The 12,075-nt window shown below is 40.9% G+C and overlaps 1 protein-coding gene and 1 long non-coding RNA gene across 9 annotated transcripts in view; one reads left to right on the top strand and one right to left on the bottom strand.

The window, feature by feature from the left end:
- The first annotated feature begins 151 nt into the window (after positions 1-151).
- Positions 152-3,743, top strand: LOC137104451 (uncharacterized). Its single transcript, XR_010911699.1, has 2 exons — positions 152-288; positions 381-3,743. It is a non-coding gene; the product is annotated as an uncharacterized lncRNA (long non-coding RNA).
- Positions 3,744-3,884: 141 nt separating this feature from the next.
- The window catches only part of LOC137104394 (receptor-type tyrosine-protein phosphatase mu-like), a 121,531-nt gene continuing 113,340 nt past the window's right edge, over positions 3,885-12,075 (bottom strand). For all 8 annotated transcript variants that reach the window (XM_067485477.1, XM_067485478.1, XM_067485482.1 and 5 more), the window contains 10 exons: positions 11,756-11,872; positions 11,043-11,197; positions 10,822-10,957; positions 10,043-10,192; positions 9,721-9,894; positions 8,573-8,704; positions 7,873-7,998; positions 5,997-6,160; positions 5,646-5,781; positions 3,885-5,501 (listed from right to left, as the gene is read on the bottom strand). In XM_067485477.1, the coding sequence (XP_067341578.1) occupies positions 5,448-5,501; positions 5,646-5,781; positions 5,997-6,160; positions 7,873-7,998; positions 8,573-8,704; positions 9,721-9,894; positions 10,043-10,192; positions 10,822-10,957; positions 11,043-11,197; positions 11,756-11,872 (1,344 nt within the window). In that variant the 3' untranslated portion in view covers positions 3,885-5,447. The remainder of the gene's footprint in view (positions 5,502-5,645; positions 5,782-5,996; positions 6,161-7,872; positions 7,999-8,572; positions 8,705-9,720; positions 9,895-10,042; positions 10,193-10,821; positions 10,958-11,042; positions 11,198-11,755; positions 11,873-12,075) is intronic.

The raw sequence follows: 12,075 nt of genomic DNA, 5'->3' as shown, positions 1-12,075 counted from the left end.
CGTCACACCTTGGTAGAGACAGTAACAGGCGAAAGTCAGTTTTCTTTATTGTGACAAGTCTGATTTCCCCAGGAAGACAAGAAGGCGAAGAAATAACTTTTGAACATCCTGGACGATGAGTTTGACAGATCCAAGTGGGACCTTGAGCCCATCACAGAGAACCAGCTTGGGAAAGCAGACGGGGGGACACTGTGGATATGCTGGTCCAGAAATAATAATGAGATGATGAAAAGCATCGTAACAAATATCAGCAGGAATAAATATAAAATAAATTATCAGCAACAGATGGTCAGTAACTGAAAGACAAAGACACTAGTTTGACATGTCTGTTTCAGTCCACAGATCTAATGCATTGAAGCTTTAAGCTTTGACCTTTATAGTTCACAGGTTTGAGACCAGCTGCACAGATGACAGAGTACTTATACTGCAACCATTTCTGTAATGAGCAGGAACTGAACAGCAGCACTGGAAACCTGGAGACGATGGTCGATTGAGTTCTTTACTCAATTAATTACTGAACACGAGGACCAGCAGGGACTGTCTGTTGTGTGGGCTGACATCTTAAGAACAAATGGTAAGAACTGTGAAAACGGGAAACAAAAAAGCAGGAATGGTTATAAGAACAGTGAACAGGAAAGGACCAGAAGGTGTTTCACTGGACTTGAACTGGATGTGGAGCAGAAACAGAGCTGCAGCCCGATGCTGTGGAAATGGACATTTACACAGTGTCCTGATTTGACTTTGTGTACTGATGCTGTAAAATTACGGAATATTTGTGTTTCATTTTTCATTTTCTGTGTTGCAGCTGTTGTTTTTATGCTCTCAGACCACAAAAAGCCCCACACAGCAGTTAAGATGAACGAGGACATTTGACTTTAGCTTCTGTTAGTGGCTTTGGACAGCAGGTAGAGCTGCTGGACCAGCAATGAGCTACAACAAACACACAGAGAGCTGGGTTCACCCTAATAGTTGTGATAATATAATGAGAAACAGAAAGCTGTGACTTTTTATTAACTCATCCACTTCCTCCTAAGAGTTTTCCTTAAGAGGCTTTAATGTAAAACCGACTGTAGCTGAATCTGAATCAGCTGCATCTCCTTTAGATACACTGCAGCAAAGTTACTAGGTACTATCGAAATATTGTACTTTACACGAGTACATTTCAGCAGTACATGTTTGTACTCCACCACATGAACCTTCCAGCTTCAATTACTGTTCATATAAATGCAATATTTGTAAAATCAGCAACAGCTCTACATCAGAATGAGGACTTTTACTCTTCCTCCTGTACTTCAACTGCAGTACCACAGTATTTCTGATACCTTGAGTAAATTCCACATTAGAATTGAGGAGCAGTAAGATTTGAGTTGAACTCACAAATTGCATGTGTGTTTCTTACAGTCTAGTCATTAGATCAATCAGACTTTATTTGTGGAACAAAGAACAGAAAGTGCTGTCACACAAACAATCAAAAACATGAAGTCTCATACTGTCTAGTATCACGTGGACTGTGGCAGTCCTAGTTCAGTGCAGGTTTAAATTACTCTGATTTTTAACACTTTTTAAACCTCAAAAGGCAGCAATAAAGATTTTTAGGTCCAGACTTACCTCCTCACTGCTACGACACCATGTGGACAAACCTCCACAATCTGACTGGCTGACATACATGTAATCAGTGGGGTGACAGACTGTTACGGCCCTGGCCGTATGTTTTGTTTGTATTTTGTTGTTCTTATAGGTGCCCTGCCTGATTGGCCGGGTTGGGGGGCAGTACCGGAAGCTGATTGGTCCATCCTACACTTCCTGGAGTTTGAAAAGTACGGTTCCCAACAGCCAGCGGGAGGCTTTTTCTGGCAGCAGCACCTGTTCGCTGTTCTTGGCGTCCAAACCTTATTTAGCATTTTTGAATTGTTAGGTTTTGTGCCATGGTTTTGTTTGTAAATTGTACATTTTGTAAATAGTATTTAATCTGTAGGGGTGAACTGCCATTTTCTTTTGATTGTTTTCTCTTGTTTTCACATTAGGGAGTTAGGGTTAGCGACTGTCTTTTTGTTTGTTTCTTTCTATCAGGCTAGCTAGCACTTTCTGTGGGGAATAGTTTATTTTGTTTATTATGTTGGCCTTGGTTCACCCTGAGTTGTAGTGTCATGTTTTGTTTGGAGAATGGTTTAGCTGTCCCTAGTTCCAGTGCATGGAGTTCCCCATGTCTGCTTGTGCCCAAACATGACAAAACCACGTTTCTGTACTGATTTTCGGAAGGTAAATGCAATAACCAAACCAGACTCGTATCCTCTGCCCAGAATGGAAGATTGTGTGGACCGCGTTGGTTCCGCTAAGTTTGTTACAAAGCTGGACCTGTTGAAGGGATATTGGCAAGTTCCTTTAACTCCACGTGTTTCTGAAATTTCTGCTTTCGTCAACCCCGATAGTTTCTTACAGTACACAGTCATGCCATTTGGTCTTAGAAATGCACCTGCTACGTTTCAGCGCTTGATGCACCTTGTCCTTGCTGATGTTAACCACTCTGAGGTATATCTAGATGATATTGTGACATAGTCAAGTACATGGCCTGAGCACATGGAAACATTAAAAACAATATTTGCACGACTAACGGAAGCTTCCCTTACCTTGAATCTGGCCGAATGTGACTTTGGTAGAGCCACAGTGACATATTTAAGGAAGGAAGTGGGCCAAGGTCAGGTGCGCGTGCTTACTCCAAAAATCCAAACTATCTTGGATTACCCTATACCTAAAACCAGACGTGAACTCCGCCGGTTCCTGGGCATGGCTGGGTACTATAGAGGATTCTGCAGAAACTTTGCTGATATTGTTGCTCCCCTCACCAGTCTCACTAGTGTTACCAGACCTTTTGTCTGGTCGTCTTCGTGTGAAAATGCTTTCCATTCGGTCAAGGCTCTCCTGTGCAGCACACCTGTTTTAGCAGCACCTAATTTTGCCTATCCCTTTAAACTGGAGGTAGATGCCAGTGCCAATGGTTCCGGTGCAGTGCTGCTGCAAGAGGATGGGCAGGGGGTTGATCATCCCATCTGTTACTTTTCCAAGAAATTCAACCAACACCAGTTAAAATACAGCACAATTGAAAAGGAAGCCCTCTCATTACTTTTGGCCCTCCAACACTTTAAGGTTTATGTTGGCTCCAGCTCATTACCAGTTGCTGTATTTACTGATCACAACCCTCTTGTGTTCTTAGGAGGAATGCAAAACTCTAATCAAAGATTAATGAGGTGGTCCTTGCTCGTGCAAGATTACAATCTCGAAATCCATCACAAAAAAGGAACAGAAAATGTTGTTGCTGATGCCCTATCACGTGTGCCGACCTGTTCCTAATTATCAGACATTTTAGATGGGTTGTCTGTTTTTTTAGGGAGGGGGGTGTTACAGCCCTGGCCGTATGTTTTGTTTGTACTTTGTTGTTCTTATAGGTGCCCTGCCTGATTGGCCGGATTGGGGGGCAGTACTGGAAGCTGATTGGTCCATCCTACACTTCCTGGAGTTTGAAAAGTACGGTTCCCAACAGCCAGTGGTTTTGTTTGTAAATTGTACATTTTGTAAATAGTATTTAATCTGTAGGGGTGAACTGCCATTTTCTTTTGATTGTTTTCTCTTGTTTCACATTAGGGAGTTAGGGTTAGCAACTGTCTTTTCGTTTGTTTCTTTCTATCAGGCTAGCTAGCACTTTCTGTGGGGAATAGTTTATTTTGTTTATTATGTTGGCCTTGGTTCACCCTGAGTTGTAGTGTCATGTTTTGTTTGACACTTTTCTTTCATTTACAATAAATATCTTTCTGTTAGAACATCGCAACTTATCTTTGTATGTTGCACCTCTACCCCCTAGACAGGGGTGTAACACAGACACAGCTGAGTTGTGTATAGAGGTTTTTATTTGTGGTATTTTGGAATCATACAACATAAATAAAAGATTTAATTACAATAACGTTCTCATCAGCACCAGAGCCACATGTCAGCAGGGTTCAGTCAAAACCACAATCAGTAATTACCAGGGTCAGAACCCGTCAGAACCATTTGTCCACACATTTAGGACATTTCCTGGTCTAACCATGGTAATGTTGGTGGAACGTTAGAATTGTCCGACATGATTGTCTCTCTCTGTGTGCTTCACAAGAACAACAACATTGACACAGAGAACTGAAGGAATAAATATTCTTCTCCCTGCTTCCTCCTGGTTTATGTACATTATTAACAGGTCATATCTCTCAAAAACAAAACCACCAACTAGCATCATCCAGCTGTTGAGGAGAAAACATTCAGAAGCACCAACTTGAACGAGTCCAGAGTTCCAACTAAGGACGATGTGGTCCAATGTTTCCAATCTAAACCAACCACAACAAATGAAGACAGAGAAATGGACAAACAGTGACTTTTAATGTGACTTTTAAAGTGACTTTTAACAATTTTTGCTGTGACTAATAATTGTTTTCATTATCAATAATCTAATACTGAACTAATCATCTTTATGGTATCAGTTTCCATATTAGCCATGTCCTGTCTCTTCATTAAAATGCATATTTTATCATCTGCTTCTGTAATGCAGAACTACCTTCAATGATCACTGTTTGCTGGCAACATTGCCACATTTCCATTAGAAGTTGAAAGCAGTCACCAATGCAGTGCAATAAAGGAACCTTTCCATCAAATGTTTTTACACCTCTTAACAGAGTAGAAGCTCATTTGAATGTCTTCATAAGTAAAATGACTTGTTGGTCCAAAATGACAAAACTCAGTGTACAAACATCCCCCTATAAGTCCTGCTTTTGTGAAAAATAACAGCTCTCATCTAGCCCAGAGTTAAAAATTTCCATTTTAAATACATTTCAGAAGCTGAAATTTTGACATTTCTACTTGATTCTGTAAATTTGAATATATTCTGGGTGACTTTCTGAGGGTGATTATACTTGATGTCTACTGAAAACAAACGTCCATAAATTCATTTACACTCGGCTGGAAAAGCAGTTGTTTTTACAGAGTAAACAGCAACAGTTAATGGCTAATTCAGCTACTTTTAATGAGGACAATGTGACAAAACGTCAACAAATACAGTCTAATCAAACTGATCATGATTACTTAGGCTGACGATCAGTCACAGATTAGGCATTCCAGTCTGTCGTGGTTTTGGTTCTGTCTTGTTTCAGATCATTAATACAACAAAACAATTTTAAAAACAGGTTCATGATGAGAAACAAAATTAGTCTGTTGGAGTTCAGTTTGTCTTAGCAGTTGAGTCAATCAGGGCAGTGCAAAACGTTCTCTTCCACGCTTAAATTCTACCAGTCCTCTTTTTTTCTCCTCCTCTTTAGTCAGTAGTAGACCACCTCCCTTCCCTTCTTCATTCTCCCTCTTCCTCCTGTCACACTGTGTGCAGCATAATCCCAGGGGGATGAGGATGATGAAAGTGTCTCATATCGAGGCTAAGCAGAGTTCAGATACTCCAGAGCGACTTCATAACAGAACTTGTACTGTTCCTGTGAAGAGACAGAGAGAGAGACACAACTAATTTCAGTAAACCTTACTTTATTACATACGTCAGTGTGTATTTCATTTAAGGTATCGCAGACAACTGATTTATTCTGCAGTGTTTGATGTGGGTTTGTGTGTGTGTTAGTTACCAGCAGATCCACCATGTTTGGTTTGTTGTTCCGAAGTGTTTTAACAGCGTGAAAAACGTCAACGCAGCGCTGCTGCCGCAACATCTCACAGACTATACTGATACTGCAGAAAACCCCACTGCGACCTCCTCCATTCCTGAGGAGGGAGGAAAGGAAACAAACAAGGTGAGACAGGATACAGAAGAGGAAACAAGGAAGCAAAAGAGACGTTATAAACATAAGCACCACTAGATGGAGACAAGTCATCACTGAAGGACACAAAGAAACCCCTACAGCTGAGTATTACACAAATCAGCCCGTGGGTCAGCACGAGACAAATGTGTACTGTACTCTATGTTATTGTATGCTTACAGGCAGTGGACCACAGTGCGTCCCTCCCCACCGTCGTACTCTTCCTGCCATTTGTCCACCTGATGAACCAGTTTAAGGAAGGAGCGCTTGGAGACAGGTGTATCCCGATACATGGGCCAACCCAGGAACTGGAACTGCTGCACCATGCGGTACCCGTCCTGTGGCTGGAGGGGGACACAGGGATGGCAGGTGGGTCAAAAGAAAACAAACTCACCCTAAACCTCATCTTAAATCTGCTCAGTCATCGCAAGAGGACAGAATTGCCTTTATTCAGAACTGCACTACCTCACCTTTATTGCCTTTATTGCCCTTATTTTTTTGCTCTATTTTTTTTATTTTATTTTATTTTCTTCTATTTTTATTTTACTTTACTGTATGACATTTAGTGTGGATGGCAAAGTAAGAATTTCATCGTGCAGGAAACATGCTTTCTGTCTGTGTATATGACAATAAACACTTTGAATCTTGAATCTTTGAATCTTGAAGAAGGTGATGATATGAAACACCTCAAGGGTGAAGGGAGAAAAGGAAATGAATTAAGGAAACAGAAAAAGGTGCTATAGATAAAGAAAGGGAAACAAATGGTAGACATGGTAGATCTGAGTTAAGAATAAAAGAATTGTTAAGAAATAAAGGAAAAATAAGGCAAAAGGATGAGATGAATATGCATAAAATAGAGAAAATGTAGTAAAGGAAGAAACCAAAACAAAAACAGGAGGTAAGCAAGATAAACAGGAAGAAAAGGATGAACACATCGTAACGTAAATATGAGCCGACAGGGAGGAGAAAAGGTTGAAATCTAGCGCACTGAAAGCTAAATTTGACTCGCCACTGCAAGGTAGGTGGCAAGGAAAGTCTGGATCAAACACACACAAATTTTGTGAGACGCAAGAAGGAAATGAGGCGCAAATCAAACGCAGCTAAACCTAAACTCAGCCTGACGGGTAGGTGAAGAGGTTTAAATCAAACAGATTCTGATCTAAATTTGGTGAAACAGTAAAGAAAATGGAGGCTTGGATCAAGCATGCAGCTAAACCCCTTCAGACTGGAATCAAACACACCCTGAATACCTGAGGCTGTAGAGGGGATTGAAATCAAATCAGATATGCAGGCTCTCATGCTGATAACACCTGTAATCAATCAATAAATCAATCAATCAGCTTTGATAATGGGCTACACTGAGACGTAAAGGTGAAGTACATTTACAAATACAGGTGTGTAAAAATGGCCCAGGAAGTAACAGATCCCAGCGTCTGTCCGATGAACAGAACTAATGTAACATTAGTCCAGCAGCAGTTAAACTGATCAACACACAGGTTAGGTCCAGTGAGGCCAGCAGCTACAAGAGAAACCCACACTGTGGCATGAACTACCAGTGATCACAGTGGTGATTGTTGTTTAAAGCTAATGAGCTTTTCTTTTATGCTCATTAATCTTTTACCTCAATAACTAGTGAGCTGTGAAATTTCTACGTGTCTTCTTTCTGTTAATCGAACATTTAGTGTTTGGGTTAATCCCCCCCACTGTTTACACCATCATCAACACAAGTGACGCTAATGACGTAAACGTTAATGGTACAAGTGAGGTACAAGGCAGAAAAAATGTAAGTCAAAGGGAAAACATCATAGCGAAGTCCTATCCGTCAAATGTCTTTACATTTCATGAGATGCAAGTGCAAGAAAGAAGAAAAAACATTTTTTTTAGATGGAATAGATTTAAGAACAAGTGAGCTGTGAAATTTGTACAGATCCTTTTTCTGTTAATCGAACATTTAGTGTTTGGGTTAATCCCCTCCCCCCACTGTTTAGACTATCATCAACGCAAGTGACGTTAATGAGGTATCACACGAAGAGGAGGCAGCGTAAAACAAACGCACCCTGGCTGTGTTGTAGATCCTGAAGATGCGACTGATGACGTCCTCCTCCAGATCTGCAGAGACAAACTCCACCTGCAGGGAGCCCAGACGATGGAGGCCATTCTCTGGCCAGTACTGAGGACACAGCTGAGAGACACGTGGAGTGGAATGATTATCAGCTGTCTACACATCATCCCTGAACACAAGTTTTCATGTTTTCTACATTTCTATAGTTTCTAACTTATTGTCACAGATCAAAGCTGCAGCATGAACAGCCACAGAAATGACTCCTTTTACTGACTTTAAATGTACATATCATGTTTAGCAAAGTAAATGGTTAATTTACATTAAGTAATTTATCAGACGCTTTTATCCAAAGTGACTTAGTGAGGTACAAGGCAGAAAAAATGTAAGTCAAAGGGAAAACATCAAAGCGAAGTCCTATCAGTCAAAAGTGTTTACATTTCATGAGATGCAAGTGCAAGAAAGAAGTAAAAAACATTTTTTTTAGATAGAATAGATGCGTAGGAAGATGCGGAAGAGTTCTGTTTTCAGCTGTTTTTTGAATATCAGGAGCAAGTCTGCTGAGCGTGCATAGTTTGGTAGCTTGTTCCACCATCGTGGGATCACTGAGCTGAAGAGTAAATGTTTCATAAGGACTGAATTATAATTTTTCCAAGTGTTCCTAAGTTTATGTACATATTTGTATTCTTGTGTTTACCTGCGCAGGATCGACGTCGTTCAGCATGACGATAGACGTACAGTGGTAGTCGAGGACCAGACGCCAGAAGTCCTTCACCGTGTTGGGCAAAGGATGCTGGGTAACAATGAATGCTGATGGCTGCTTGTAGCTCTGGAACAGAAAAGCACAAACCATGTACATTTAGTCCTACAGCAGGAAAAGACTTAAACCCCGACAACAACAACTTTCTCTGGCCTTTTAATATAAAAGGACACATTTCCATTACACAAAACTCTGTGGTTAAGTGTTTGGTTGGTTCCCATGACAAAAGAGTTGTTTATTACTAAAATGTAGTGTGTTCAAGACCATTCTGTGGTTTATGAGTGTGTGTGTGTGTGTGTGTATGTGTGTGTGTGTGTGTGTGAGAAGATGATCATTGAATACTAATAGAAACCAAAGGTCTCTCTGAATCTTTGCGGTCTGTCTTTTCATTCCAGTGGTGAAGAATCACATGAATCTGGGCCCCGTAAGTCTGCAGCCTCAGTGAACCCTCCTTCCTCTACTAATACATATACTGCCACACAAATAAAAATAACTGAATCAACAAGTAAACACATACAACACATCTGAGCTTCTTTTCTCAGCTGATTAATGAGTGTTGAGGGTTTTACAACTTTCTGAAACTTTCTGAGCCAAAGGTGGAAAACCTACTATTAGAAAGGATTTCGAATGAACAAAACTTTGTAGGAATCCTGTTTAAATTGTAGAATTAAAGGTGGAGTAGCGTCCAAGAACTGAAGCTCTTTCCTGTCTGATACAACTTAGTTTCATAATAAAACTTAAAAAATGAAAAGACACGATGTGAACATCCTGTATATACATGAAATGGTTTTAGGTGGTGAAATTCAGGATTAGAACCTGCTATTGTTAACAAACTTTTGACATACCTGTAAAACTCTATATATTCAGCCAACATTAATAGTCAACTATTCTAATATTGGAAACTTTCACAGGGTTTTTTTAGCTTATGTTGACATTGCAGGAACCACATCAGGTATATTCGTATCTGATTTATGGCGCTGTTGCCACTGTCAGATCGGTCAGATCACTAATGTGCAACTGGTGAAGATGATTCAAGGTGACTGACAGCTCCAGCACAGCCCCTAAATACTGTGCATGTTACATACGTCCATCAGCGCAGCGTTGATGTAGTTGGAGCTCTCTCCATCGATGGTGATGAGGAACGGCAGGCAGCGGTCCGGAGGCAGCACGTCCATGCAGCGGTTCTTCTCGTGGTTTCTAGGCAACAGAGCGATGCTGCAGTCTTCCACCCGCAATGTCGGCGTCACCATGTTCAGAGTCTGAGCATGTACAGATCAATATCGATCAATGTTAGGATCAGTACCGAGGTCAGTACCAACATTAATACCAAGAAACAATGAGCTACATCAACATAGACATAAAAAACTGAGTCTATTATAAACACTAACAAGTGGATCAATATGTTACCCTGAACTCCTCTTTGATCTGACTGGAGTTTGTCTGAGTATCCAATCGGTTCATCTCATAATAAACCGAGCGCAGCTGATTGGCTGGAATCGCTGTGTCACCGCAGAGACACGCCTCCAAGATGGCGTCATGAATAAAGACATACTGCTCCTGGTGGACAGAAAGAGACTGAGGTTAGGAATCCACTCCTCGCCCCTCCTCCTCACATCAACTTTGATTGACAGGAGGAGTGTTGCTGAAATGTCACTTCATAAATGATTTATGTCAACACACAGCAGCTGGAGGATGAACGGACAGAATAAAACTGATGAGTGACATTAAAAGTTAGACAGAGAAGGTCATCACTTCGTCCATTTCTGTCACATTGTGTCAGTGGCAGCCAATAAAAGAGCTGCAGCAGAATAACAACAAATGTCCTGTAAAAGGACACTTCTTGCTGAGAGGATTATGGCTGGACTATGGAAAACAAATAGTCTTGTTGATTTTGAGAATCTAAATAACCTGTATTTCTGTAATATCACAAATGTAATTAATATTTTTATATATTTCAAAAATGTGTTTACAAAGTGTTTTTAATGAGAAGATGAACCTAAAAATTAGATTATTAAAAACATGATGTAAATATGATAAAATTAACTCATTTACATCGTGTGCAAAAGTTACTACCCCCTTATTTAGAAATGGCTAAAAGAAAAACCTTTTTTTTCAACAGCGCAATATTTGACAATTAGCCATTATAGTGGTGTAAAGGTTTTTTTTACAGTGGTGTAAGGGTTTACCTCAGTCTGGACCATGTTAACCCTTCGAGCTCTCAGCTCTCGGACGCAGTTGTAAATGTCGACCACACCTTCTCTCTCTGCCATGTCCAGCATGATGTCGATCACTATGAAACAACCTGTACGTCCCGCCCCCGCACTGACACACAAAAGTGTTTTGTATTTTTATTGAAGCAATAATGTCATTTTGATTATGATGACAGAAACTAACTAAGCGTATTTACCTGCAGTGGACCACGGTGGGGCCGGCGGTGGGTGGGGTTTTGGCCTTGACGCAGCGAATGAAGCCCAGCAGACCGGTGGCGTGAAGAGGCACGCCATGATCGGGCCAACCAGTAAAATGAAACTGACGGATCTCCCTGATCTCTGCTACACCCCTCTGAGGAAGCGGAAGACAAAGTGTGATTGTAGATAACAATATTATTATTGTTACAGAAGCACTGTTTTTTGATGGCACTCTGTGTGTCTCTGGCAAACGTAAAGGTCCTGTATAACAGAGCTGAGATCATGGTGACCAAGCTGGGTCATGATAAACTGTGGGGTAATTTAGCCCTTAAGACTCGCTCCAAAGTACAGGTTGACTATTTTTTGCATTATTTAGTGCTGCATGAATGCAAAGTGACATGCTCAATTTGTGTGGTTCTTATGGCGTAGGACAGCCTATAAGAAGCATCACAGGCAGATGTCTTTATTAGCTGCAACACTTTATGATGCTTGTTAAACTCATCACAGTGATCTGACTGCGGTACTGGAAGGAGGTAATGTCAGATGGGTGCCCACATTTTACCAACTCCTTTCTTCACATGTGGATTATAACCTGAACATCAACCTGAAACGCAAAATGGACCCAGGAAACGGCATAAGTGTGAATGTGGTGCATTTGTATGAGTGCATGCTGCTGTGTAGCATGAATCATATATCATGTGGTGTGTTCTACCTTCTCCACAGCGAAGGTCCGGATCACGTATTCTGACAATAGCTGAGTCTCAATCAGCGTCACCTTCATGTCGCCATAGATCTCTGTGTCATCTGGCCAGTACTTACAGCACTTCACCTGCTCACACACACACACAAACACTCTCATTATATTGTTTATGAAAGCCAGGAAAATGGGCTTATTAATTAAAGAAAAACATAAACAGAACAAAAGCAACTGATATTAAAATCTCATTAGAGGTGCCACCCCCCTCACTCATTAACAGCTAATTACTGTTGAGCTAATCACACTGTCACCACAGCAACCAACAAGGCAAATGG

Source organism: Channa argus, chromosome 19 (assembly GCF_033026475.1).
Source record: "Channa argus isolate prfri chromosome 19, Channa argus male v1.0, whole genome shotgun sequence".
NCBI classification, from domain to species: Eukaryota; Metazoa; Chordata; class Actinopteri; order Anabantiformes; family Channidae; genus Channa; species Channa argus.
This window is presented reverse-complemented; position numbering and strand designations above follow the sequence as displayed.